This window comes from Callorhinus ursinus, unplaced genomic scaffold (assembly GCF_003265705.2).
Source record: "Callorhinus ursinus isolate GAN/ISIS: 27379988/994484 unplaced genomic scaffold, GSC_fseal_2.0 scaffold3, whole genome shotgun sequence".
NCBI lineage: Eukaryota > Metazoa > Chordata > Mammalia > Carnivora > Otariidae > Callorhinus > Callorhinus ursinus.
In genome coordinates this window covers 1,129,679-1,155,652 of record NW_027397065.1, presented here as the reverse complement: position 1 = coordinate 1,155,652, position 25,974 = coordinate 1,129,679, and the positions used below count along the sequence as shown (strand labels likewise).

Below are 25,974 nucleotides of genomic sequence, written 5' to 3'. Positions count from 1 at the left end.
ATACCAACACTGAGAAGTTTTGTTAAACAGCTGTGTGTTTTAATTGATTTGTATTATTTAAAATAGGAACAGTTAAAAGTCAGTTATCGGATGTTATGTAAAAGAGATGCCTAAAGACTCCAGGGAGACTGAGTTCAGAAGAAAGCCAATCACTGGAACTTCACTTGAGCACTTAAGATTATTACTAGAGGAAGCACAATTAAATCATCAGTTTATCAGCCATCATTATAAATCACCAGGCAATATATCAAGCTTCATTATTTAAGACTCCTTAACCAGTGACTTCCTGCATCACTGAGAGTCAAGGCAATTCATTCACCAAAAGGTACCTAAGGAGTTTTGTTTTTTGTTGTGTTTGGGTTTTTTTTTTTTTTTTACCTTGAGAGATTTATGATGGAAATATAATGAAAACTCACTGAAATTAATTAGCATATTTTTGCATGTTTTGGACATGATGAAGTCTTCAAAATGAGATTTAAAAAAATGAAATTAATGGTATTTGGGATATGTAAAATATGCATTGCACAGGTTCCTCTTAACTCTACTCCCTGCAAATATATAATCCAGTTCTACATGCTACTTGGGTGGGATCACATGAGGGACTATAATGAGTTTCCTTCCAACTTTATCCACCCAATCCCATTCATTTACTTGTACCTGGACAGCCTTCCCCAGACATGTGGAATCAGAAAACAAAGACCTCAAAAGTCTGGGTTTCCAAATTTAAAGTGCACAGTTGAGGTGTTAGAAAATATTTGCAGGGAGATATGACACAGGTTGAGCTTTGTATGCAACCCTCTTTTTTAGTCTTCCCACCAACTCTATGTAGATGCTGCCATTACCTTATATGGAAAAATAAGACACACAGAGTTTTTGAAATTTGCCCAAGTTCATACAGCTAGTAAGCGGTGGTGCTCACTCTGTCTGGTTCCAGCACCTTGATAAAGGCTCTGAAACAAAGCAAGCCTCCTTGGAAAATGGAGGGGTAAGTCTGGGCATGAACTGCACAATGTGAATGTGCAACAACTCATCAAACCAAAAAGTAAGAAGCCACCAGAGCTACTTGGGTTGTATCAAAATTAACTCAGGAACCAACTTAAAGAGAATTTTAAAAAAAAATTTTTTTATTTAAATTCAATTTAGATAATAATACACTATATTATTGTGTATTATTAGTTTCAGGGGTAGAATTCAGTGATTCATCAGTTGCATATAACAGCCAGTGAGCATTATATCAAGTGCCCTCCTTGATGCCTATCACCCAATTACCCCATCCCCCCACCCACTTCCTCTCCAGCAACTCTCAGTTTGTTTCCTGGAGTTAAGAGTCTCTTATGGTTTGCCTCCTTCTCTGTTTTCATTTTATTTTATTTTTCCCTCCCTTCCCCTATGTTCATCTATTTTGTTTCTTAAATTCCATGTATAAGTGAAATCATATGGTATTTGTCTTTCTCTGACTGACTTATTTCACTTAGCATAATACCCTCTAGTTCCACCCACGTTGTTGCAACAATCAAGCAACAATAAAGATAATCACTATAATGAATTGAAATGCATAAAACATTATATCCATGAGTCCACAAAGATATATAAGAAAACTTTCTTGGTCACCTTAGGATGCTAGAGAACCAGCTCATTATCTTAAAAGCTAGAACATTTATCCTGCATTTTCTATACAAAGCATACCTCAAGTAACTAAGCTGGTGAGGGAAACTGCTGTTATAAAGCAGTCCAGCTAATAAATAATGAATGATGGAATTAGAACATCACCATTTGCAACCCCTAATGAGTTAATGGATCTAGGCAATAATCATGAATGGCTGCTAACATCACAAAAAAGAACAATAACCAAACATTATTTGCCTCTTGGCAGAAGCATCCAGAATCACCTATGAAGTATTCTTGCCCCCAAAAACAAACCTGAATCTGATCAACCCTCCAGATCTAACTACCAGTTTATGGAAAGCTCAGGGAGGAATACACCATCACTACCAAAGAGATACAATTAGGGAAAAAACAAACAAAAAACAGACTACAAACACTACAGGACAAAACAACCTTGTTTCTTCAACAAAAATTTATGAGGAAAAAAACAGAGAAAGGAATGAGAATCTTTATTTCAAAAGTCTTAAGAGATGTTAACCATTTTAATATATAAACCTTATTTGAATCCTGATTCACAGAAACTGTAAAAAAAATTTTTTTAAATTGTGGAAATTTAAGCATCAATTCCTTATTTAATGATTTTAAGAAATTATTTTCAATTTATTGTGATAACAGAGATGTGGGTATGTTTATTGAGAGTCCTTACCTTTTTAAAATTAAACTTTTTGAGATAACTGTAGATTCCACATGCAGTTATAAGAAATATTACAAAAAGATTATTCGTACCCTTCACCAGTTCCCCAATGGTAACATCCTGCAAAACTATAGTACAATATCACAACCAAGATACTAACATTGATACAGTCAGATACAGGACATTTCCATTGCTACAAGGTTCCCTCTCATGTTGCCTTGTATAGCCACACTCTCTCCCTTCCTACCTACACCTCCTCTAACACCCAACAACCACAAATCACCTCTCTAATTTCAAAAATGTTATTTTAAGTGGAATCATATACTACACAACCTTTTGGGACTGGCTTTTTGTACTCAGAATAATTCTCTGGACACTCATCCAGGTTGTTCAGCGTTATCAATAGTTGGTTCCTTTGTATTACTGAATAGTATTCCCTAGCAAGGATGTACCACTTCATTTAATCTCCATGGTCTGAAGGGCATCAAAATTGTTTCCATTTGGACTATTATGGATAAAGCTGCTATAAACATTGGTATAAAGTCCTTGTTTTTTAAAGATACATACTTAAATTTGTATGGATGAGATATGATGTTTCAGATTTGCTTCTAAAAATTCCAGATAGGGTGAGATACTAAAAAAGTAACATTGGCCATTAGTTCGTAAATGTATTATACTATTAGCTCTACTTTTGTATATGTTTATAATTTTCCATAATATAAAGTTTAAAAACAAGAAGAGAGTAAGAAACAATTACCTATCTGACCACTTCCACACCCACATACATAAACACACACATCTTCAAGTAAAATTGAAGGTATGCTTTCTTATCTCATGACTTTTAATTTGTGCGAAGATCACAGGAGTTCTTTACCTAAAACATAGAGCCCACACCTGCAAGTAATCATTATTGTAACATTCACTGTACCACTTTGGGCAGATCCAACCTAAGCATCTGTTAACTTTCTTTCAGAAGTTCTTTATTAGGCTACAGGGTTGAGATAATAGGTAATGTTGGACAAAAGCAGGTAAGTAATCACCATAATCAAATGTATGAGATTCATTAGTGGCTTGTCGTCAAAAGAGAGGGTTCATGTCTGACATGAACAGGTCCTTATCATCAAGACAAATGCTGAGAGAACAGAAGTGTGATTACTAAAGATGAAGAGCAACAAACTATATGAGCACAATCAAGCCTGAAGATGAAGTGAAATGCATTTTATATTGTGTGAAGGCTGCTTTTGTTTTTAAGCCACTCTGAAGGACAGGATATTATTATCATGTTCAGTCTGCGAGCTAATGGTTCTTTAGGGTAATCTGCAAAATGCTATCTAGTCTATCAGCTCATTCTCCCCTAGTGCTGTATCACAACCTCCCCTTCCCCCAACTGAGGACACTGTTTTTTTCTCCACGTGCAGTTTTACAAAAATGAAGACCCACTCTCTCAAAGATCTCAAGCAAAGAAGAGCATGTAAATGCCAACCCATTAACTAATCTAGGATTAAAAGCCAAGACCACCAAAGGAGACAATCATGATGACTTTTGAATGCCAAGTAATGCAATGGTGACAAGTGAGTTTCCCTGGCTAGGTCTTTAATGCCCGCACATACACCCTGATGAGCAATTCTAAAGCTTAAACAAAGTTTGTTGTCAAAAGTGGGATAGCTGTCCACAGATCAATTCCCATAAGACAAATCCCAAAGGAACACCTACACGTTCCAGTTGTGTTGTAGTTTGGTTATATCAACCATCTGTCCCATTAAGTGAGCCCCCACACTTGGGTGTTAGAAATAATGCTTTTTGTGACTGGATTTGATCATCACTACTATACTATGTCGGGTAGGAAAAGATGGTCCACTAACTGGCTGTCTACATGACACTTAAGGATCTACAAATTAAAAGATATTAGTCAATTCCTTTAAAAACAATCAAAGTACAGATTGGTTCATTTCGTTGGTTTAGCAACTTAGAAGTTCTATCAATAGAAATCTATTGGCAACATCATATTAGGAAACTAAGAAAATATGGTTGAGTACAAAGTCTTGTTCATATGTCAAGTCAGAACAGAGACACATAGAATTAAAACCCAAAATGACATAGATCACCAGGAATTGTGCTATAGACTTGCACTGAGATTAATAACAGCACTGGTGGTGACAGAAAAAGGGAAAGGATAAGAAATGGGATCAAGAACATAATGTAAAATGTAAATGAAAAGAAGCAGAGAAAAAAGGCACTAAAGTTAAATGCAGATGTACTTTTGCATGTCTTTGGCATCTATCGTCTGCCTCTAACATTTGCCATCTTCCTTGACTCTTACAATCAAACATTTTCTGGGTCCTGTGGATTCTGACACTATAGTCTACATTTTTAGACAGCCTGTGGTCCCTGGCAAGACACTGGAAGTTGAAACTCTTAGCACTCACCTTGGTGCGTAAAGGCTAATCTAAACGCTCTGCATAAAATAAAATGTTCTTGCCAAAAATCTTCATGATGGATTTGCTTATACATCTCATTCTTCTTCTTCAGCACAACCACCCATACCTGGCCTACAGAACTGGGTTGCAGAGGGGGCCATTTCTGTGAGCTGAAGTGGTTTCAAGAAAGGAACATGAGAGAAAAAAAAGGAAATACAAAGACAGAACAAAGGCAACAGGGAAGACAAGTCTGGAAAGAATTCCAAGAACAAACTACACAGGATAGCTTCTGGGAAATGAACAGCCATGTTTGGCAGGAGCTGAGACTGTGTACAGCAGAGTACAAGATAAGCTTGAAAGGGCAGGCTGGAGCCAGGGAGTGGCAACCACTGGAGCCCAGGTGAGGCATTTAGACCACATGCCATTGGCCTTTGGACAGCTATGCAGGTTTGTGCATAGGCAACATATGCACACCGTGGTTAGGAGGATGTGACTGATGATGGATGCAGGGAGGAAGGAGCAGACCAGAGTTGTGAAGCCTTACTAACGGTTTCAGGTAAGGCTAGAGGACTTGATCTAAGAGGGTGATGGTGGGAAGGGAAAGGAAAGGAAAGGATTAACTTGAGGGGCTGTGTGAAATATGCATGTACTTAAACCTAGTTTTGTCCTTAATTAGAACCTAGAAAATGGTCATTTGCAGTCACTGTCAAAGAACTACTTACAAGATGCTAAGGATTCTTACATTGATTGGGAGGTAAACTGTCATTATTATGATCAAACACATAAGAGGGCATAAAAATTCTAATGGCTGATAAAATCATTTTTAAAGGAAGCTTTGATTAAGCTTAACAGAGGCTGGGAAAAGATAAGATTTTTGATATAAGTAAAAATTATTTTTAAGGAAACCATGATTGGTTGCAAGGTGATGAGTATTTTTAAATTTCTAAAATAATTAACTGCTGATTTTAGCAAGGCAGTAATAATGACTTAATGATTGACAGATCTATTTTTCCCTACTTTTGCAAATCTACTTTTTATATCTACTTTTGCAGATGTATTTTCTCTCCTTCTTTCAGATCACTATTGCAAACATATTATTAATCAAAAGTTAATTTTTTTGCAAATGTACCTATAAGCAAAACTCTGAAGCATTGTAGGTGATACAAGCTAAATCATGTACTTCTTAGTGAATATGCCAACTTAGTTACTATTCTCATTACTTAATACATTTTTATTGAGCCCTCACTATATGATAAGTACTGTACCAATGCTGGGTGTACAATACAGACAAAAAAGAAGTGCCTGGGTGGCACGGTCAGTTAAGCATCTGACTCTTGGTTTCGGCTCAGGTCATGATCTCAGGGTCGTGATATCAAGCTCAGTGCAAAGTCTGCTTGAGATTCTCTCTCCCCCTCTCTCCCCCCACCAACTCATGCTCTCTCTCTAAAATAAATAAATAAGAAAACAAGGTTCTGCCCACATGGGAATGCATAGTACATGACAAAGAAAGACATTAATTAAAAAAAAACTATCCAAATATATAATTTAAAATTGTGATAAGCACTATAAAGGAAAACTACAGCTTGCCTTGAGAGCTTATAACAGGGAGGAGAAACCAACTCTGGGTCTGAGGTGTTTTAAAGGAAACTGTCTTTGAACTGAAATCTGTAAGGATGCAGAGGAATGAAACAGGAAAAAAAGAGTAGAGGAGAGAACTAGAAGAAAAGATGAGCAGAGGGAAAGAATCACATATAATAAAATAAAAGTACCCTCTAACCTGTTGGGTAATGGTGTCCCATGGCTCCTGCAGCAGCCGTGTCTTATAACACTCATGGATTCCTTCCCATATGTCCTTCAGAGCTAAAGGTCTTCCATCTGCAAAAGTGCATGGCAAAAACCATCAGTCAGTAATCCATTTGACACAATGATGTTTGGTGTTTATCTAAAACTACTAGAAGAATGTTATGATTTTTTTTTTAAATCTTTGCTAGTACACATATTACTTATATATCAAAAGAGTGCCATATGAATTACTATTTTCTTCCTGAGGGAAATTTAAACATTCAAGCTTCTCTCCTTTGTAACCATCTAGCAGTTAAATTATCTGCTCATTCACTGCCTGTAGGAATTGCACAAAATAAATAAAATCCAAGTGTATTTGAGAACTGATAGCTGCAAGCACAGGCGAAGGACCAGGCAGGCAGACTTCCACACTCACAAGCGTGCACTATGAATACCTCTGAAGTCTTACTACTTCCTCGAGTTCTTAAACCAAAGACATACACGTTTCTTTCCCTCTCTCATCTATCTGTATGTTAAAATCACTCTGTTGAGTACCATGGGGAATAGAAAAAAGGAAAGCACACAGTTCCTCCTGGTAAGAAGCCTACCATCTACGAGGGAAACTACGACAAGTATATCAATAGTACACTAATACTAAAATACTAGGTAAAGAGCTGTTGTTGCCAAGAGGAAAACTTCAGTTCTCCGACAGTACAGAGGAGGGAGACTTTAACATCCAGCATTTGTGGCAGATGGAGAAAGGGAATTGTTAAGGGTGGAAGGACATGAGAAGGAATTGGCATGAAGAGATTAGGGAAGGGGATGTATTAGTCACTATTATTCTAGTGAATAATAATTCTTTTTCTTTCTTTAAACAATTCAACAATTCACTTATATTTATAACAAACACAACAATTCACCTATATTCATAACAATCCAAACAATATATTTTATGAAGACCACTATGGCACTAGAAGAGAAATAGGTACCTAAATTTGTAAAATAAAGTAGAAAGAAGAAATTACCTAAAGACTTTGAAACCACACACTGCTGGACAGCAGGTGATCTTACTACTAGAATTTAATGCTACTTGGCCCAAAGCTATCAAGTCCTCAGAACTTAGGGTTGTGCCCCCTTAGGCAAGTGGACAATAGCATTTAAAGAAAGCTCATCACGGGCGGCTGGGTGGCTCAGTCAGTTGAGTGTCTGCCTTCGGCTCAGGACATGATCCCAGGGTCCTGGGTCAGAGTCCCACATTGGGCTCCCTCTCTCAGTATCTCTCTCTCTCAAATAAATAAATAAAATCTTAATAAAAAAAAAAAAAACCTATAACTCACTCCTGGGAGCTTTTTTAAAAAAAAAGTAAAGAAAGAAAGCTCATCAGTATATCAAATCCTTAGACCCAAAGAAGTACTTGGTCATCAAGTGCAATAAAACTTGGGGAAATAATCTACCCCAACCCCGAACCCCCCCACCACCAAGCAAAAGGTATTGTACTCAGATTCATGGAGTTTAAGTAGAGATGTAGACTGTAGGAAAAGAGCACTGGACTTGGAGCCCAGGCTGAATTTGAATTCTGGTGTCAGCACTTAACTCTCTACGTGACTGCAAGTTATTTGGCTTTTACCTGTAAATGAGCATAATTATCCTTCTCAAATCCTGTTCATGTGAATGGGCTTGCATCAGTGAATACACCCAGGACTGTGCCAGGCACACAGTCAGAGCTTAATATCTAGTAGGTATTTCCTCCCAGCCCCCACTGCACCACTTCAGTACTTCCCATACTATAAAGCTAAAGGATTCACTTACAGACCACTATTTCTTAGAATTTTCTCAAGTTTCTACACCATGCACATTGTGTTTGATGATATAATATACTAATACCAGAGGCAGGGCATTTCTCATGTTTGACCAGAAAAGTTGAACTTTTCCTCAACCTTTATTTTCAATAAATAGCAATAGAATATTTTGATACATTTTCAATAAGTATCTTCATCTTGGCATTTATCTGGCGGCAGGAGACCATTATCTTGTGATAAATAGTTTTATTCCACTGACATTTCCATGTCTGTAAAATGAACAAGATTTATTCATCCAATTAACATTTGAATGTCATGTTTAGGTACAAGTTAAAAACAAGCTGCCTTCAGTATCTGTGTTATATTGTTTTCTGAACACATTTACAGAGCAGGGCCAAACTTTGCCCTTAAGATAAGCACTACATATCTTCAAACTACGCACACGTGTGTGTGTGTGTGTGTGTGTGTGTGTATACTGATGTTGGAAGAGGGGAGTAGGGTCTTAAATACTTCAATGTCAAATGGTAAACCAAATAATCAAATTATAAAAAGATGACATGCTTTTAAAATAATTTTCAGATGTCGAAGTTATAAGAAATCAAGTTGTAGGATAATAAAATGTTAGAGCTGGTATAATTAAGTCAACCAAGGTCTTGGGAAACATACATCAGGCAAACATACATCAGCCAAAATTATGCAGCCAGTTCATGACTCAGGAATTCAAGTCTCAAGTGACCTTCCTGCCATCCCCAGCAACCTCTGGGGACGGGTCTCAGTACCCTTCCCGCCATTCCCTGCAGCCTCTGAGGGCAGAGACTGCCCCTATCCTTTCACTACTGCAGCCCCACAGTGTAGTTCCAAGCCCCAATCACACATTGCAAATGCTTTATAAATATTTACTGAGTAAATGATAAATGAAAGGACACCCTCCTTAACTTTATTTCCTCTAAGACAGAGAAAGGCTTTGCAGACTTAGAGAAGAATGCTGGGTTTAATATCTGGCCATCAATAATGATTTTAATTTTACTCCTTAAAATATTTCAGCCTACAATCTGAGGATGGAGTAAGTGGTTCGGATATTACCACTGTCAAAACCCCGCATACCCTACTGGAACCATTCATACAAAATGCAATAATCAGCAGCTACCAACAATGTGGAAAGACCCAGAACAAATGTAACAGAATATTTTCATCAGATTTGATGCTACGATTGAGGGTGTGTGACATATGTTTTCAGAGAACCTCAGATTTACAGGAAAACAATTAACATCTTACAATACAGGAATTAAAACAATGATCTGATCAACTTAGAAATAACAGATAATTACAGAGTTAAAAATATTAAGTTCAAACATAAAAAGATGCATCATGCTCCTACATGCATGTTTGTAAGAGGGCTACCCACTTTCTAGAAAGAGAAGAGTGTTTTCTAAGTGAATAGATGTGACTGTATTCTCTAATGCATTTACAGACTGTTTAAAAATGCATGTATTAATGATGATCAAATGAGCACTTGTGCAAGCTACTTTGACAAGAGTGCCAATCTCTCCAGCTTCTGCTGACCATCTACACTGCAGACGATCTGGCTAATATAGTTTTTTCTCTCACATACAGATATGACAATAATGACTGTGATGTGGGTTCTTTTCTCTAAGCCTTTATCATCAACTTGCCCAGTCAACGCTCATGCCTTCATGATCAAAGACATACAAAAATTAGTTTTGTGATCTTTTATGCTAAAACAAAAAATTTTGACCGAATCAGCAATTTCTCCAAAACAATGTCATACACTACTGACACACAAAATATATTCAAAATATGATTGTTATTCTAATTATTTCAAAACCAAATGGAGCCTTCATTAATTCCACTGAAACCATTAAACGGAGACCATCAAATATATTTCAAAAATCATGTCATAAAAGTAGAGCTTAAATATTGCAGAAACTTGAAGAACTTTGTGATTTTGAATCTATCTATTTATGAAAACCGAAGACCCAAAATTTTAACTTAAAATACATTGTCGGCATAAACAAATACTTGGTTAAGCTCATGAAACACATTATTATGTACCTTCATGTTCAGTTGAAGGTATCTTCAATCAGAAACTTTAAGCCCTGTTAAGAGGGTCTATTCTTTTCTGTCTGGCCTCAGTCAGAGGTGACATAAGCATACTCAATCAACAACTCCCTAGTTTTGGACCCAAGATATTCAATAGCACCAATTTTAACATACTTAGAAATCTCATTAATCACACTGAGGCTGAGAAGCTCAGTAAAATCCCCTGCATACTTGAAAAATTGAATCAGAAGCTGAAATAATTTCAGCAGCAACCCACAAAGTAAGCATGGTAAATTAAGGCCATTTATTGAACAAATGTTTATTGAATGCCTACTGTGTGCCTTTATCTCCTGGAATGATGATACACATTTGAGCTAAAGGAATATTCTGTCAGCAACCTAGAATGTCAATGATAAAAGAAGAAGAGACATTGGATGAAAAATAGAATAATTAAAAAGTACAATCTTTAGCAACTGCCAGTAGCATTTAACAATTTTCATATAAAATCTCTCAATTGAATAATAACCTACATGTCAAGTAATCTATATATTACTCAAAATGTGCAGCTCTCTAAATTAAATTTCTCAGGGCTATTAGTTTTCATGAATCAAATAATAGCATGAGAGATTTCACTGGTACCACCTAACTCTAGTGCAAGCATGCTGAAGTCACCTTTATCCTATTGTGCATGGTTTCACTAAAATTTCGTAAGTCCTAAAATGAAGATTACAGAGAATATACCTTATTTACAGTAAGTTTAAGAATAATGTTCTGAATGTGGTCACTAGAAATAAAAAGGAGAGGGTGGCTTATTCACAATGAAACATGGCGTTATTCAATATATTGTCTTCAAGAGAGCTTTGAAGGATATAAAAATTCATGTCATACTCCACGGTAAGGCAGAGATGATGCTCCACCAAAGGGGAAAATTCATTTTTGCTTCAGTGAGAAAACTGCATTGTGATATGAAATGAGTGTTAATTGTTCATGTACATTTGTATCAGTTACTATGCTGCCTAATTCTGTAATTTTTATTTATCCCTACATTTTTAGCACTTTACATCTTTATTAATCTCAGGAAATCTGAATGAAAATTCCAAAAATACAGATTATGGCAACTTCTCTTGACTTATGTATGACATTGGTTAACTTGTATGTTTCCTGAATTTTGGTTACTGTATCATGCAGTAAAAAAAAAAAAAAAATGGGCTAAAGAGTTGAATCTCAAGCCCATAGTTTTCTATGCACCTCTGAATAAATCATTTAACCCCATCAAGCACTCAGTTTTTATGTACGTGCACAAGGATAACAGCTCCTACCTTACGCTGTTATTGTGAGGCTCAAAATACATAACACAGCTAGCATTACTGAGAAGTACTATATGCCAAGCCCCATTTCATATATTAGTTCACAAACCTCAAAACTCTATTAAGTAGGTATTACTACTACAATTATTATTATTACTTCAATTTTTTTTTCAGATGAAAGAAAAGAAAACAAAAAGTTCAATAACTGTCCCCAAGCACATGCAGTTAGTTAGTAGCACACCTAGGAATCAGAGGCAAGGCTTTCTGGCTCCAGACCCTGCACTTTCACCACTACACTCAACCTCTCTGTACCCAGGAGCTCTCGGCAAACCATTTAAAACAATGCACACATATTAGCTGTGCTGTTGTTGTCGTCACTAGTAGTCTCCACCAACACTGCCTAATCAGGGAGTATCCAGAATTTTGCCTTTTCCTGGGTTTCTTACTAGGCTGACCTGCCCTCTTGCTCATCACCGCCTGGACAAATCCCAAGTCCAGCCACGGTCTCTCTTGATCACTCCAGCTCAAGATAATCTCAGTTCTCTGAGCCATGGTAGCAGTTTTGTTCCCCAGCTTTACTGAGATAAAATGGACATATAATATTGTGTAAATTTAAATGTTGTGTAAAATTAATACAACATGATTTGATACATGTTTCTTACTAGGAAATGTTTACCACAAAATGTTATCACACCCATCACCTCACATAGTTACCATTTTGTGTGTGTGTGTGTGTGTGTGTGTGTGTGTGTGTGTGTGTGTGTGTGGTCGGAACATTTAAAATCTACTTAGTAACTTTTAAGCGTGCCATACGGTATTGTTAACTACAGACATCATGCTGTACATTAGATCCCCAAAACTTACTCATCTTATAAATGAAAATCTGTACCCTTTGACCAACATTTCCTCATTTCCCCTATTGCCCAGCCCTTGGCAACCACCAATCTACTCTGCCTGGCAGCAATTTTTGCCTCTGTTAGGGCTCCTAATATATTCTACTTGTTACAGTGATTTGTTTCCCTCATTTGACAGTATGCCCCTTGAAGGCATCAACCATCTCTGATTTCCTTTATTCATGTCTGTATCCCACAGATATCTTCATGCCTTGTGCATAAATATTTTCCAATGGTTGGATATATGAACATTCAACATTATTTCTACAGCAAATAGCACAATTATTACTAAGAATAAAGACTGAACAATCATGATAAAAAATCATGACTTATATTTTTAAAAACCCATACATATATAAATCTATAGTATCGAGTAGCTGAAGACATAGTGGATGTTTGATTTTTCAGTATATCCAAACATACTTCCAATTTGGGAGAGAAATTCCAAAATAAGTAGAAGGCAAAGCCCCATTTTCACCACTAAAGCCAAAGGGAGGTAGACATTCCTTAATCTTGTCATTCTAATGAATTCAGTTGCCTCTAAGTTCTACGTTTCCACTAAGTCCTTTTCTACTTATTATGGTCAGATCCAGTTATTAGGGGCCCCTAATATATGGACTTAAAGGAGAAAAGCAGTAACCTAGTTTCAAGTTGAGCAGTGATATTTTTCAGATTTGGAAAATAGGCTAATGAGTTTCTGTACTGTGCACATAGTAGGCACTCATGTTTTAATGGATGTTTCTATTTTTTAAGATTTTATTTATTTATTTATTTATTTATTTATTTATTTATTTATTTAAAAGATTTTATTTATTTATTTATTTGACAGAGAGACAGCGAGAGAGGGAACACAAGCAGGGGGAGTGGGAGAGGGAGAAGCAGGCTTCCCGCTGAACAGGGAGCTGGATGTGGGGCTTGATCCCAGGATCCCAGGATCATAAGCAGAGCCGAAGGCAGACGCTCAGCTCAACAACTGAGCCAGCCAGGCGCCCCATGGATATTTCAAATAGGTACCATTTTGCCAAGAGTAAGCAAAGAAATGTTTCTTCCTTATGGAACACAACACAAACATTCATCTATCCAGGAAAGTTAAAATATAGTCTCTCTCAGGTAAGAAAATAAATTACCTTCTCATGTCCTCTTCCTGGCCTTGGATCCACTTAAAATCTGTTGCTTTTTGTATCTATGGTATTTTGCACTAATACAGGTTAGAATAAACCTTTTGGCTAATTAGTTCTCCCTGTAGTTTTGTTGCACATTTCTCTAGCATTTTTCTCTTTAAAACATTTTTAAACTAGGGCTTGATTTTTCAATGGGATTCTATTCCCATTGTATGTTTTAATCAGGCATCCTAACTCCCCAGACTATTTCAAACATTTACATGGTTCAACAAATAATTCTTGTTAAATTTCCTCTATTGTTTGATTTTTCAATTTGAGTATCTTTGTATTAGTTAATTTTTCATTATTTTTCTTAATAACTTTCACTGTTTGCTCTTAAACTTGATTTCAATCCATTGAATCTCTTTTTAATGTATCAAAATTCATGTTCCATTCCATTATCATAGCTTTATAACTTTATATAAGAATACATGGCATATATGAACTTTCCTAAAGATTCTCTAGGATCAAATAAATTAAATTAAATTATCTGTCAAATCATTTTCTATATTCTGCTCATTGTAATAATTAATGAGAATCATTTTTGCCTCAATCTTTAAGAACCTCTCCAATCCACCTTTTTCTTTCCTGTTCAACAAACTGCCTTACCTCTCACTTTGCTGGCAACCACTTCCAACCCATTATCTCTTTCATAATTTGACCTCAACATATCTTTCCAAATATTTCTTCCACAGTTCATCTTAAGGAAACCTTTACTTCAAACTGGCCTCTCACTGCTCCCCAAATATGCCATACTCTCTCCAGCCCTACAGCTTGGCACTCACCCTCCTCCTCTTCTCCAATGCTTTTTCCAACCTCTTCAGAAAAGCCAACCTGTTACCTTCCCTTGCAAGTTGTGGACAGAGCTGTGGATACTTTACTTTTATTCTCCAACTTCCTCCAACTCCATCTTTCTGTTTTCCTGTTATTCTCTTCTAAGCACTCCAAAAACATCCTCTTGTTCCAGACCACGTTGAACAAGGCTCTTCTTCCTTCTCCTTGATGATTTACACACTGCTCTAAGTCTAAACTTTCCATTATTCTTCCTTTATGCTGGCCTTTATCGTGGTTTGCCTTTGAGAGATAATTATTCCTTGGCTATTTCTTTCTCCCTGTTCCTCCATGAGGATCCTTTAGGCATATAACAAGTGGACAAATCTTCCACATGAAATATCTGGGTTACATTTTTAATTCTATACTCTTACTCCCCGGGCCAATAATAGAATGGATCTCCAGAAAGAACATTCAGTTGCTGAATGGAAGAAATGTTTCCTTCCCTATTCAAAAGCAGCCCTTCTGACTAATTAAAGAAATATGTCAAAACAGTTCCCAAGAAGAACCCATATGTCAGCCAAAGAATTAAATATTTTGAAAATGAGAAGAACTATTTGGTCTATTTTTCAATAGAAATTGAGAACAAATGAAAAGAAGAAAGACAGGGCAGGAATAAATCAGAATTCAAATTGAAATAAATATAGAAATCTCTAGTTGTCATGAAAGGGAAAACTATGTAAGCTTAGGACTCTGGTGAAGCCCTAAGACATTATGTATATAGCTAAGGTTTTTCACTACATTTCCAACACTTGCCACCAGCTTTTGACCAAAACCAAGTCCTCAAAAAGGAAAAATGGGACATAAAAAGGTGCTGGAATGATGGGCAATACACAAAGCCTTTAGCATGATACAAATACTTCTTTAAAACAGTGTGCTTCAAAAATAGTTGGGGGGGGAGTGGAAACAGTGAGCACTGAAGATGGCAGTGTTTTGTGAGAATGGACTTCATAAACTACAAAGCACTATTTGAATATAGGCTATTTATTACTACTTGACAGGAATGTAGTTACTTACCTCTTACCCACTGCTAGGTAACAAATGGTATTAAGTGTGTCCCACTACTTCTTCCAAACTTCAAATGGTAAAAGTAGTTAGGAAAAAAAAGAATACTGGGAAGGACTTTTTCTCTTTTTAAATCCATGTTACCCTCGAGAGAACCGGGCTCCTAAATGTCCAAGTAGTAGGAATGAGAGGTACTCAGCAGCAGAATGCTGCGGCAATTTGGCTGTTTCCACCTTCAAGGATCGAATAAAAATATGTGTTTATAGAAGTGGGGCAGCTGCTCAGCTAGTTTGGACGCCCACCCTTTGAGTACTCAAGACTTGCCATTTTCCTTAGTCAACTACTTCTGTAGTCTCTAAGAAGTATCAAACTGGAGAGTAAAAGTATAAAGATGTTTTGGGTCCTGAGCTTCCTGGAGACAACAGCATCACTCTCTTCCTTATAACCCATCAGAGCAGTTCAAATAAGGCCCCATCACACTGTTTCCATCTTTGGGTTGTATGCAGAAATTGTTAGAAATTCCTCATCATTGGTTCATTCAATAAATACTTGTTGATACTATATCACAGCAGATCCTCTGGGTGTCAAAATGAGTAAGACAAATAACAAATGTCACATATGTATTACACACACACACACACACACACACACACACACACACACACACTACCATGAATAAGCTTATCACTTTGTAGGTTATAGGTACTCGCTATTAATTTCCTTCCTCCATCTTTTCACCTTACAGCTCCATTTTCTCGCTTACCATTTTATAGGGGACAAGCAAACAAATAATTCTCTTATAGTGAAACTTGTGATATTATATATGATATGATGTGAAATGATGTGGTGTGATGTGATATGATATGGAAGTGACAAGAGCAAGTGCCATGTTAGCTGAGTCCTGGCAATAGTAGGCCTGGTGGACACGGACCAATACAGAGGAATAAGAAGTAATCACAATTCAATGGATTTGCATTTCAAGAAACACAGTAAATATTTCTTCTGGAATCTAAACCAGTTGATAAAAGAAAAGGTCATGTCACTTAAATGAGAATTACTACTATTAATTGCTTTACTTAAAAAAAAAGGTAACAAAAATCAGAGCAGAGCAGAGAAACTAAATTTTACTAACAATCAAATGCAAAAGAAATTCTAAATATCTGTCCAAAACAGGGCTAAGTGAACTATTTCTGAAGCAACAAAAAAGACCCCTGAGCAAGAAATTTTTATAATCATCCTCTTTCTAGGTCGGAACTCTGTTAGAATGAGACAAAGAAAAATCTGGACCTGGAATAAGAGGAAGACGGTAGGAATCCATTCACCACACTGACAGAGATCTGTTTAACAGATGGAGGGCCAGAGTAATCAGATACCGCAGAAAAAGGGAATGGATTAAGGGGAATAAATGAAAAATTATGACTCCAGAGTAAAGGGCGAAACATTTTAGAACATCCACTAGGCTAACTTAGTAGAAAAGAGAAAAGAAATTCTTAGAATATGATAAAGGAAAGAACCATTTTTCATGTTCCTCCACAAGAAAACATTCAGTATGCTTTGAAAAATTAAATTAGATATTTTAATTTACCTGCGTAAATACTAAATGAATTCTGGAATTTAAAAAAGTCCCTAGTGCTCATTCCACACCACACAGAATGGGGAGGGAGGAACAAGGAAAGCTGCCACGTAAAATAAATGACTTGTTGGGGTTTTCTTTTATTAACCATAAATAAAGGGTGTCTTACAAGTATATAGATAGGATCCAAGAAAGCAAGTGCGGTATTTGTTTGGTTTGTTTTTTGTTTTTTTTTTAAGGAACAGAAAGCCATCATAAAGAAAAGATCTCAGGAAGTCTACAAATTTCGTTAAAATATAATTGGACTTGCAGGAACAATCACTGTGCTGTACTGTAAGGGGAGCTGTTGGCACATAAGAGCAAAGTACACGAATGAGCTCATCCACCAGCCTCGGCAAGACCCACTTCCAGCTAGAAGCAGTCATGTTTCAACACCTCCGATTCCCTAATGCTGACAAGCTAAACAACTTGTTTTGTCTCTGGGAGCTCTTCTCTGGTGATTAACTGCTTATGGTGAATACTAATTATAGGAAAGTACAGTATTGAAGAAGTAGTGTCCTATTTCCTTTACCTACAGCCTCCATGCGTCTTCAAATCTAGAAAGGTACTAGGTAGAGCCACTGCAAGCCAAAACCAAGAAAAGTATTTCCCCTCCCCCATGGTAAATAAATGTATCCCCTTCTACTTTTTAGGATAACAGAGTTCACTGACAATAAACCCCCTTAACCTCTGAGCTCCAAACTGAAGAGAATTAAAACAATAAAGTGAGTGTTTTAAAGGCCTATAATATGGATAAATCTGCAGCAAGAGTTTAAGAATTAGTAACTATCAGTGTCCTCAATTCCCCATGTCCCATGTTGAAAATTTACCCCAAATTGTCAGTTCTTAGGAACTGCACCTCAGATTAAAATCTTCTCACCAGGGAGTCTATGAGAATTTGTTCTTGTGTTTTAAATCCTAAGTGCTTGTTAAACCACCAACACTGCAAAATTAGAGACCATTAAACAATATAAGGCAGCAAGTGATTAAATCTACCAAATACACATTCAAAGTAGCTTAAGCTACTTTTTAATTAAAAATAAAATATCACTGGCTAAATTCAGATGTCTTAGCTACCCAGAAAAAGTTAGAAGGCTGTTCAAAATGCAAATGCTGCTGATAAGGCCAGAGAGCAAAGGAGAAATAGGGTAGGGGGTGGGCTGGGGAGGCAGCTCCTCTCGTCCTGAGCCCAGGGAGACAGGGCCTTGCAATGCTGACCCGGTTTAGTCAGAGGAAGAGAAGAGGGGAGTCATTGCCGCACTACTGGGTGAGAACTCCATGTGGCTGCTGATTGAATAAGCTTTATTAGCCAAGGCCTCAGAGGAGACAGGGTGTTCCACCTTCTTGGCAAGGGGAATGAGTTGAGTAACAGCATGGCAGGAAGCTACGGCACTGGAGATGTATAGATGGCCGAAGGAAATGTTCATGCTATTTTTAAATATAGCTTGAACTACTCGATAAACCATTCTTGAAATAATTATTGGCATTTGGGGAAGGAGACATGGGGGCTTTTGAGTTAACAGAATCACTTAAGAGTGAAAGACATTTTTACTGTAAAGTTAGAAGTACATAAACATTGTAGCTTTATATTGTTCCTACTTGTTTAAGGAAAAGAAAAAGGGCCAGGGGCTTAGTCAACGTCGGGCAGGAGGCCAAGAATCTGAAGATCAGACTTAAGGCTGGGATGATATCATTCACTCTGAAGTCTTGATACTCTTTCTAAAGCATGAGAAAATTTACTGGTAAAACCTTACCTCACCCACAGTTTTCTTATTTTTAACTCTATTTTTTTTTCTCTCAAGAATAATTTTCTAAATCTGCTTTCTGCCTTATATGTAAATGTTATGAATTTACATCTAGCAGGCAACATGGTCTTACCTAAAAAGCTTGCCCTAAAGTAAAGCACAGGCACTTGGTAGCTACAGGAGTATAAGACATGATACTCATATTTAATCACTTCGCTTCCCGTTGTGGTCTCAGTCACTTCAAAATCATCCAGGGGTAGCTCTAAAGCCTCCTGAAAACAAAAACAAAATGTGTGTCAATAAAAAAAAAAAAAAAGTACATTAACACAGAAAGGGAAAGAGGAGGTTTTCTTCTGGCAAAATAACAGTTAAATACAGCACTATGAGGTAAGGAAAAGGGAGTTTCCAACATTAATGTTTAATGTTTGAGTCCTGGGTAAATAGTAAAACCAGAAAACATTAGCATTAAGTAATTCCAGATTGTTTTTGAGAGACAAAGCAGCTCTGGGTAAAGAAACAGGAAGGAAAAAAAAAAAAGCAAAGATCTATTGCAACAGCAACTCCGAAAAATCTTTACTATACAATTTTAGCAACAAGATGATGGCTATACAAGCTACCTTCTTTCCTACCTGTGAAAGCTAAAAACATCCTAACAATTGAACAAGAGGCTGTGAAATGTCCCTAAAGATTCTATTGTACTTGCCAAAAGATGATTCATTGTGTGCTGAACAATTCCCAGTTCCATTTTGAATAAGAAAGTTATTTTGCAAGAGGTTGAGTTTGTTAGGTACATTTCAAAACCTGAGGTGAGTCTGTTTTCTTTATTATTGTGCTATCTGTAGCATATTTCTACAATAAATCTTGATATTTACAATAGAATAGATGGCAAATATTAATGCCAACTTAAACACGGTTTTTGTAAGCAAAGATGGTTATAGCCAGCTCACTTCCCACTAATCATTCTTTACTGAGGAACTTTTTAAAAATTATTTGTGGGTGTTTCTGAGGAATTTATCTTAATGTTTGGAAGCAATTAATTGGACATGTTGAGTCAGAATCTGGTTCCATCCACACTCATTTATTTGGGTTGATTTGGGTTGAAGAATTTCCTTTGAAATTAAATTAGTAAAAGGAAAGAAGGTTGGTTTGGCTCATTTCTACCTCTCATTAAAACAGTAACAACAATGAACAATAGGAAAGAGTTATAGGAAAGATTTCAAACTTTATCAATATGAAATAAGGTTTCCTGTGAAGATAAGCAAAGCCACAGACTACTCTCCAGATCTGTATCTGCTTCACTAATTCCCCACTCACAGGCAATTCATTGGGGGAGATATTCCACTAGATAAATCACAACCGAAGATACGTACAAAATAGTTTTCACTAAACTCCAGTAAACACTATCAATTAAACACAATGAATTAAATAACCAGAGAGAAATCACTGAAATACATAGTCCAGATACAGAAAGTTAATACAGTAGCAAGAGATTTTTCTGTTTGATTTTTCATTAGGCAAAGTTACCTATATCTCCTTTAAAAGCAGTTCTTCAAACCAAATTCTTCTTTTTGGTCAAAGATTAGGTTGTTTAGCATTTATAATTTCCTTTCTTTTTTAACATTATAAAGCATTATGTCTTCGTGATAAAAAATCATTGCAGGGGCATCTGGGTGGCTAAGTCAGTAAAGCCTCTGATTCTTGATTTCAGCTCAGGTCATGATCTTGGGGTTGTGAGATGGACCCCTGTGTTGGGCTCCACACTGAGTGTGGAGCCTTCTGCAGATTCTCTCACCCTCTCCCTCTGCCTGTCCCCCATCCCTCCTTAAAAAAAAAAAAAAAAAAAATGCAAATATTGTAAAAGTATATAAAATAAAAAGTGAAATTCCCCTCACCCCAGCATTTCTATACCTCTGGTATGTATCCATTTTTAATAGGTCAGTGTGTATTTTTCCAGACTTTTAGAATTTTTTGGCCTACAATCACATACACACATATACATCCACCCACCCACCCTTGATTTAATCATGATGTATGGGGGCACCTGGGTGGCTCAGTCAGTTAAGCCTCCGACTCTTGATTTCAGCTCAGGTCATGATCTCAAGGTCATGAGATTGAGCCCCAACTCAGGCTCTGCACTGGGCATGGAGCCTGCTTAAAATTCTCTCTCTCCCTCTTCCCTCTGCCCCTCTCCCCCTCACACACACACACACACACACACACACACACTCTCTCTCTAAAAAAAAAAAAAAAAAAAAAAAATCATGATGTATATACATATATTCCTTGATTTGATTTTTTTGCTTTTCATTCATGGCCATCTTTTCATGTCCTGCCATGTCAATGCTATAGATTTTGCTCTTTCTTTTAATGGCTTTATTGTATTCCATTACATGACTATGCCATAGTTTGTTTCTTTTAGCATTTCCATATTGCTAGATATTTTAGGTTGATTATAATTTTCTGCCACTACAACTAATACTGCAATACATATCATAGCATATATATCCTTATACACCTCTATTTTTCTGTGGTAGATTCCTAAAGGGGGCATTATCGTATGAAAGATTATGTGCGTTTTAAAGTTCAACAGACAACTGCCAATCTATCCTCAGAAAAAGACTGCATCGATTTATATTCCCAGAAAGAATGTAGGAGACTGTCCTTTCCCATATCCCACAAGTACTTCAACATTATTTGTTTTTAATTTCTGTGTATTTGATGAATTTTTAAATGTCATTTTTGGTTTTATTTTTAAGATTTATTATTATTGTTATTTAAAAAGAGAGAGGAAGAGAGAGTAGGGGGAGGGGCAGAGAGAGAGAGAGAGAAACTGACTCCAGGCTGAGTGCAAAGCCTGGCTTGGGACTCAATAGATCTCACAGCCCCGAGACCATGACCTAAGCCAAAATCAAGAGTCAGACATTTAACCAACTGAGCCACCCAGGCGCCCTGCATTTTTTGGTTTTAAATTCTAGTTTCTTGATTACTAGTGCAAGTGAACATCTATTAATATGTTTATTGGTAATTTGCATTCTTCTGTGATTTGCCTGTTCCTACCCTTTGCCTATTATTTTGATATTTAGTTTGCACTTTTCTTATGGAATTATATAAACTCTTTGTATATTACAAATAACTTTTATAGGATATAAATATATCCCTCTGCATCACAGAAAAACAAAGATGTGCAAAGATATGTGTGATATTAATAAGTATGTATATATATATAAATAACATTTTCATTCAATTTTCTTTTTAACTTCGTTTCTTATTTTATCCTAAAGATTTTTTTTCACTTTTATGTAATAAAATCCGTACATTTTCTCTTTGCAGATTCTGAGTTACCGCCTTCATTAAAAGGCCTCCTACTTTGGCCCACCTCACCCTTAAAACTTTTTTGAATGTTAAACTTTATTCTGCACAAACATACATATGTTTTTAACTTTACATTTAGATCATTAGTCCATCTGAATTTTGTTTTTGTGTATGGTGTGAGGTAAGAATTTTTCCCAGAGGATTTCTAATAGTCCTTTTCCCCATTGCTTCTTAATGCCACCTTACCATAAATTAAATTTGTGTGTATGTTTATTCCTTATTCTCTCTTGAGCTATTTGTCTCCTTAGACAATCACTGTCCAATTCTTAGTAAATACTGAAGTGGGTCATTAATTTATGCAGCAGACTGCAGATATAGACTACCTGAGACTCAGTCCTGCTAGGGAGGATGAAATTCCTAGAAAGAATCTCATTCACTTAAATTCAAAACTCAGGCATGCACTGGGGTTGACACCAGGTACTTTGCAGTGGTGATCAACTGGACATAAATCCAATTTCTCTGGAACAGTTAGGAGGCCCAAGGAATAAGAGAGAGGGGACAGACGGAACAAGCTTCCTGAAGAGCCATGAGAAGTCTCACTCTAATCACTATTCTCATCAGCAGGAGTACCTCTGTGGGGTTTGAAGGCAGGAGTGTTTGAGCACTCCTCTCACTGGGAGGGCTGCTGTGTTTCCCAGTCCCTCACTCTGGGCAGCTACCTGTGGGGAAAGACATTTTTGCATCCTTAACTCATATTAAATGAATTTGAATCCTTGGCCTGTGTCTGCCAGGATCTATCCATCATTCACAGTGACCTTTATGATGCCCATGCAAATGTCATGCAATTTGGAGATCTCAAACTTCTACATCTTTTCTGCTTCCCGTTCCGAAAGTGCCAGATGATATTAGACTAAGGTTCTTGTCTTATTCATCTTTGTACTCCCAGAGACTCTAACACAGAGCTGAGAATCATAGTGAGCAATACTTTCTATTTCAGGAGCAGACCTGTTTCCTCCCATCTAAGTATTCTACAAAAAACTTCATAGTTAATTCACCAGGAACACCATCCCCATCACAAGGTCCAAAAAGAAGTAAATGGAGGAGTAAAAATGCAAAAGATCACCAAAAATGACAAACAAATGGCAAATAAGCCATTAAGCAAATTAAAACTACAATGAGATATCACTATGTATCTATCAGAATGGCTAAAATAACAAATAGTGACACCTTCTAATGCTGGAAGAGATGCAGAGAAACTAGATCATTCACACACTGCTGCTTAGACTATAAAATCATATGGCAATTTCTTACAAACTAAACATGTAATTAACATACAACCCAATTACACTCATGAGCATTTATCCCAGAGAAATGAAAAACCTGTACACAAATGTTCACAGCAGTTTTATTCAGAATAGCCCAAAACTTGAAATATTTCCAACGTCCTTCAAAAGGTCATGGCTAACCTGTGATACATCATTCCACATTACTCAGCAATCAAAAGAGCAAACTATTTTTTTTTGCTTTCATTTTTATTAAGCTTTTTATTTTAATTCCAATATAGTTAACATACAGTGTTATTTTAGTTTCAGGTGTACAAAATAGTGATTCAACAATTCTCTACATTACTCACTGCTTTTCATAATGAGCATACTCTTTAATCCCCATCAACTATTTCACCCACTTCCCCTCTGGTAATCATCAGTTTGTTCTCTATAGTTAAGAGTCTGTTTCTTGGTTTGTGTGTGTATCTCTCTCTTTTTTTCCTTTTGTTTATTTGGTTTCTAAAATTCCACATATGAGCGAAATCATATGGTATTTGTCTTTCTCTGACTGACTTCTATCGCTTACCTATATAATCCCCTCTAGTTCCATCCACATTGTTGTAAATGGGAAGATTTCATTTTTTGATGGCTGCATAATATTCTGTTGCATGTATATACATATATTTGTATATATATGTATAACGTATATGTATATATATGGATATGTGTGTGTATATATGTATATAACCTATATGTGTGTGGGGTGTGTGTGTGTATATATATATATACACACACACCACATCTTCTTTATCCATTCATTGTTGATGGACATCTTGGCTCTTTCCATAGTTTGGCTATTGTGGACATTGTTGCAATGAATATTGGGGTGCACGTGCCCCTTCATATCACTACATTTGTATCTTTGGGGTAAATACCCAGTAGTGCAATTGCTAGGTCGTAGGGTAGCTCTATTTTCAACTTTTTGAGGAACCTCCATACTGTTTTCCAGAGTGGCTGCACCAGCTTGCATTCCCACCAACGGTGTAAGAGGGTTCCCCTTTCTCCACATCCCCACCAACATCTGTCATTTCCTGACTTGTTAATTTTAGTGATTCTGACTGTAGTGAGGTGGTATCTCATTGTAGTTTTGATCTGTATTTCCTTGATGCTGAGTGATGTTGAGCATTTTTTCATGTGTCTGTTGGTCATTTGTATGTCTTCTTTGGAGAAATGTCCATTCGTGTCCTTTGCCCATTTTTCAATTGGATTATTTGTCTTTAGGTATTCAATTGTATCAGTTTTTTTATGTGTTTTGGATACTAACCCTTTATCAGATATGTCATTTGCGTGTATCTTCTCCCATTCAGTAGGTTGCCTTTTAGTTTTGCTGATTGTTTCCATTGTGTGCAGAAGCTTTTTATCTTGATGAAGTACCTTCATTTTTGCCTTTGTTTCCCTTGCCTTTGGAGATGTGTCTAGCAAGAAGTTGCTGTGGTCGAGGTCACAAAGGTTGCTGCCTGTGTTCTCCTCTAGGATTTTGATGGATCCCTGTCTCACATTTAGGTCTTTCATCCATTTTGAGTCTATTTTTGCGTGTGGTGTAAGGAATTGGCCCAGTTTCATTCTTCTGCATGTGGCTGTCCAATTTTCCCAACACCATTTGTTGAAGAGACTGTCTTTTTTCTATTGGATATTCTTTCCTGCTTTGATGAAGATTAGTTGATCATAGAGTTGAGGGTGCATTTCTGGGCATTCTGGTGCATTCTGTTACACTGACCTATGTGTCTATTTTTGTGCCAGTATCATACTGTCTTGATGATTACAGGTTTGTAATAGAGCTTGAAGTCCAGATTGTGATGTCACCAGTTTTGGTCTTCTTTTTCAACATTCCTTTGGGTATTTGGGGTCTTTTCTGGTTCCATACAAATTTTAGGATTCTTTGTTCCAGCTCTGTGAAAAAAGTTGATGGTATTTTGATAGGAATTGCATTGAATGTATAGATTGCTCTAGGTAGCATAGACATTTTCACAATATTTGTTCTTCCAATCCATGAGCATGGAACGTTTTTCCATTTCTTTGTGTCTTCCTCAATTTCTTTCATGAATGTTGATAGTTTTCTGAGTACAGATCCTTTGCCTCTTTGGTTAGGTTTATTCCTAAGTATCTTATGGTTTTGTGTGCAATTGCTAATGGATTGACTCCTTAATTTCTCTTTCTTCTGTCTCATTGTTAGTATATAGGAATGCAACGGATTTCTGTGCATTGATTTTATATCATGCCACTTTGCTGAATTCCTGTACGAGTTCTAGCAATTTTGGGGTGGAGTCTTTTGGGTTTTCCACACAGAATATTATGTCATCTGCAAAGAACGAGAGTTTGACTTCTTCTTTGCTGATTCGGATGCCTTTGATTTCTTTTTGTTGTCTGATTGCTGAGGCTAGGACTTCTAGTACTATGTTGAACAGCAATGGTGAGAGTGGACATCT

The 25,974-nt window shown here is 36.7% G+C and overlaps 1 protein-coding gene across 13 annotated transcripts in view; it reads right to left on the bottom strand.

Annotated features, from left to right (window-relative positions):
• The window catches only part of ATG10 (autophagy related 10), a 236,221-nt gene that overhangs the window by 67,778 nt on the left and 142,469 nt on the right, over positions 1–25,974 (bottom strand). For all 13 annotated transcript variants that reach the window (XR_012376704.1, XM_073887596.1, XM_073887585.1 and 10 more), the window contains exons 4-5: positions 19,045–19,183; positions 6,494–6,591 (exon numbers count right to left, since the gene is read on the bottom strand). Coding sequence is in view for 12 of the 13 variants with exons in the window: in XM_073887596.1 (XP_073743697.1) it covers positions 6,494–6,591; positions 19,045–19,183 (237 nt within the window). In the remaining variant the exon portion in view is untranslated. The remainder of the gene's footprint in view (positions 1–6,493; positions 6,592–19,044; positions 19,184–25,974) is intronic.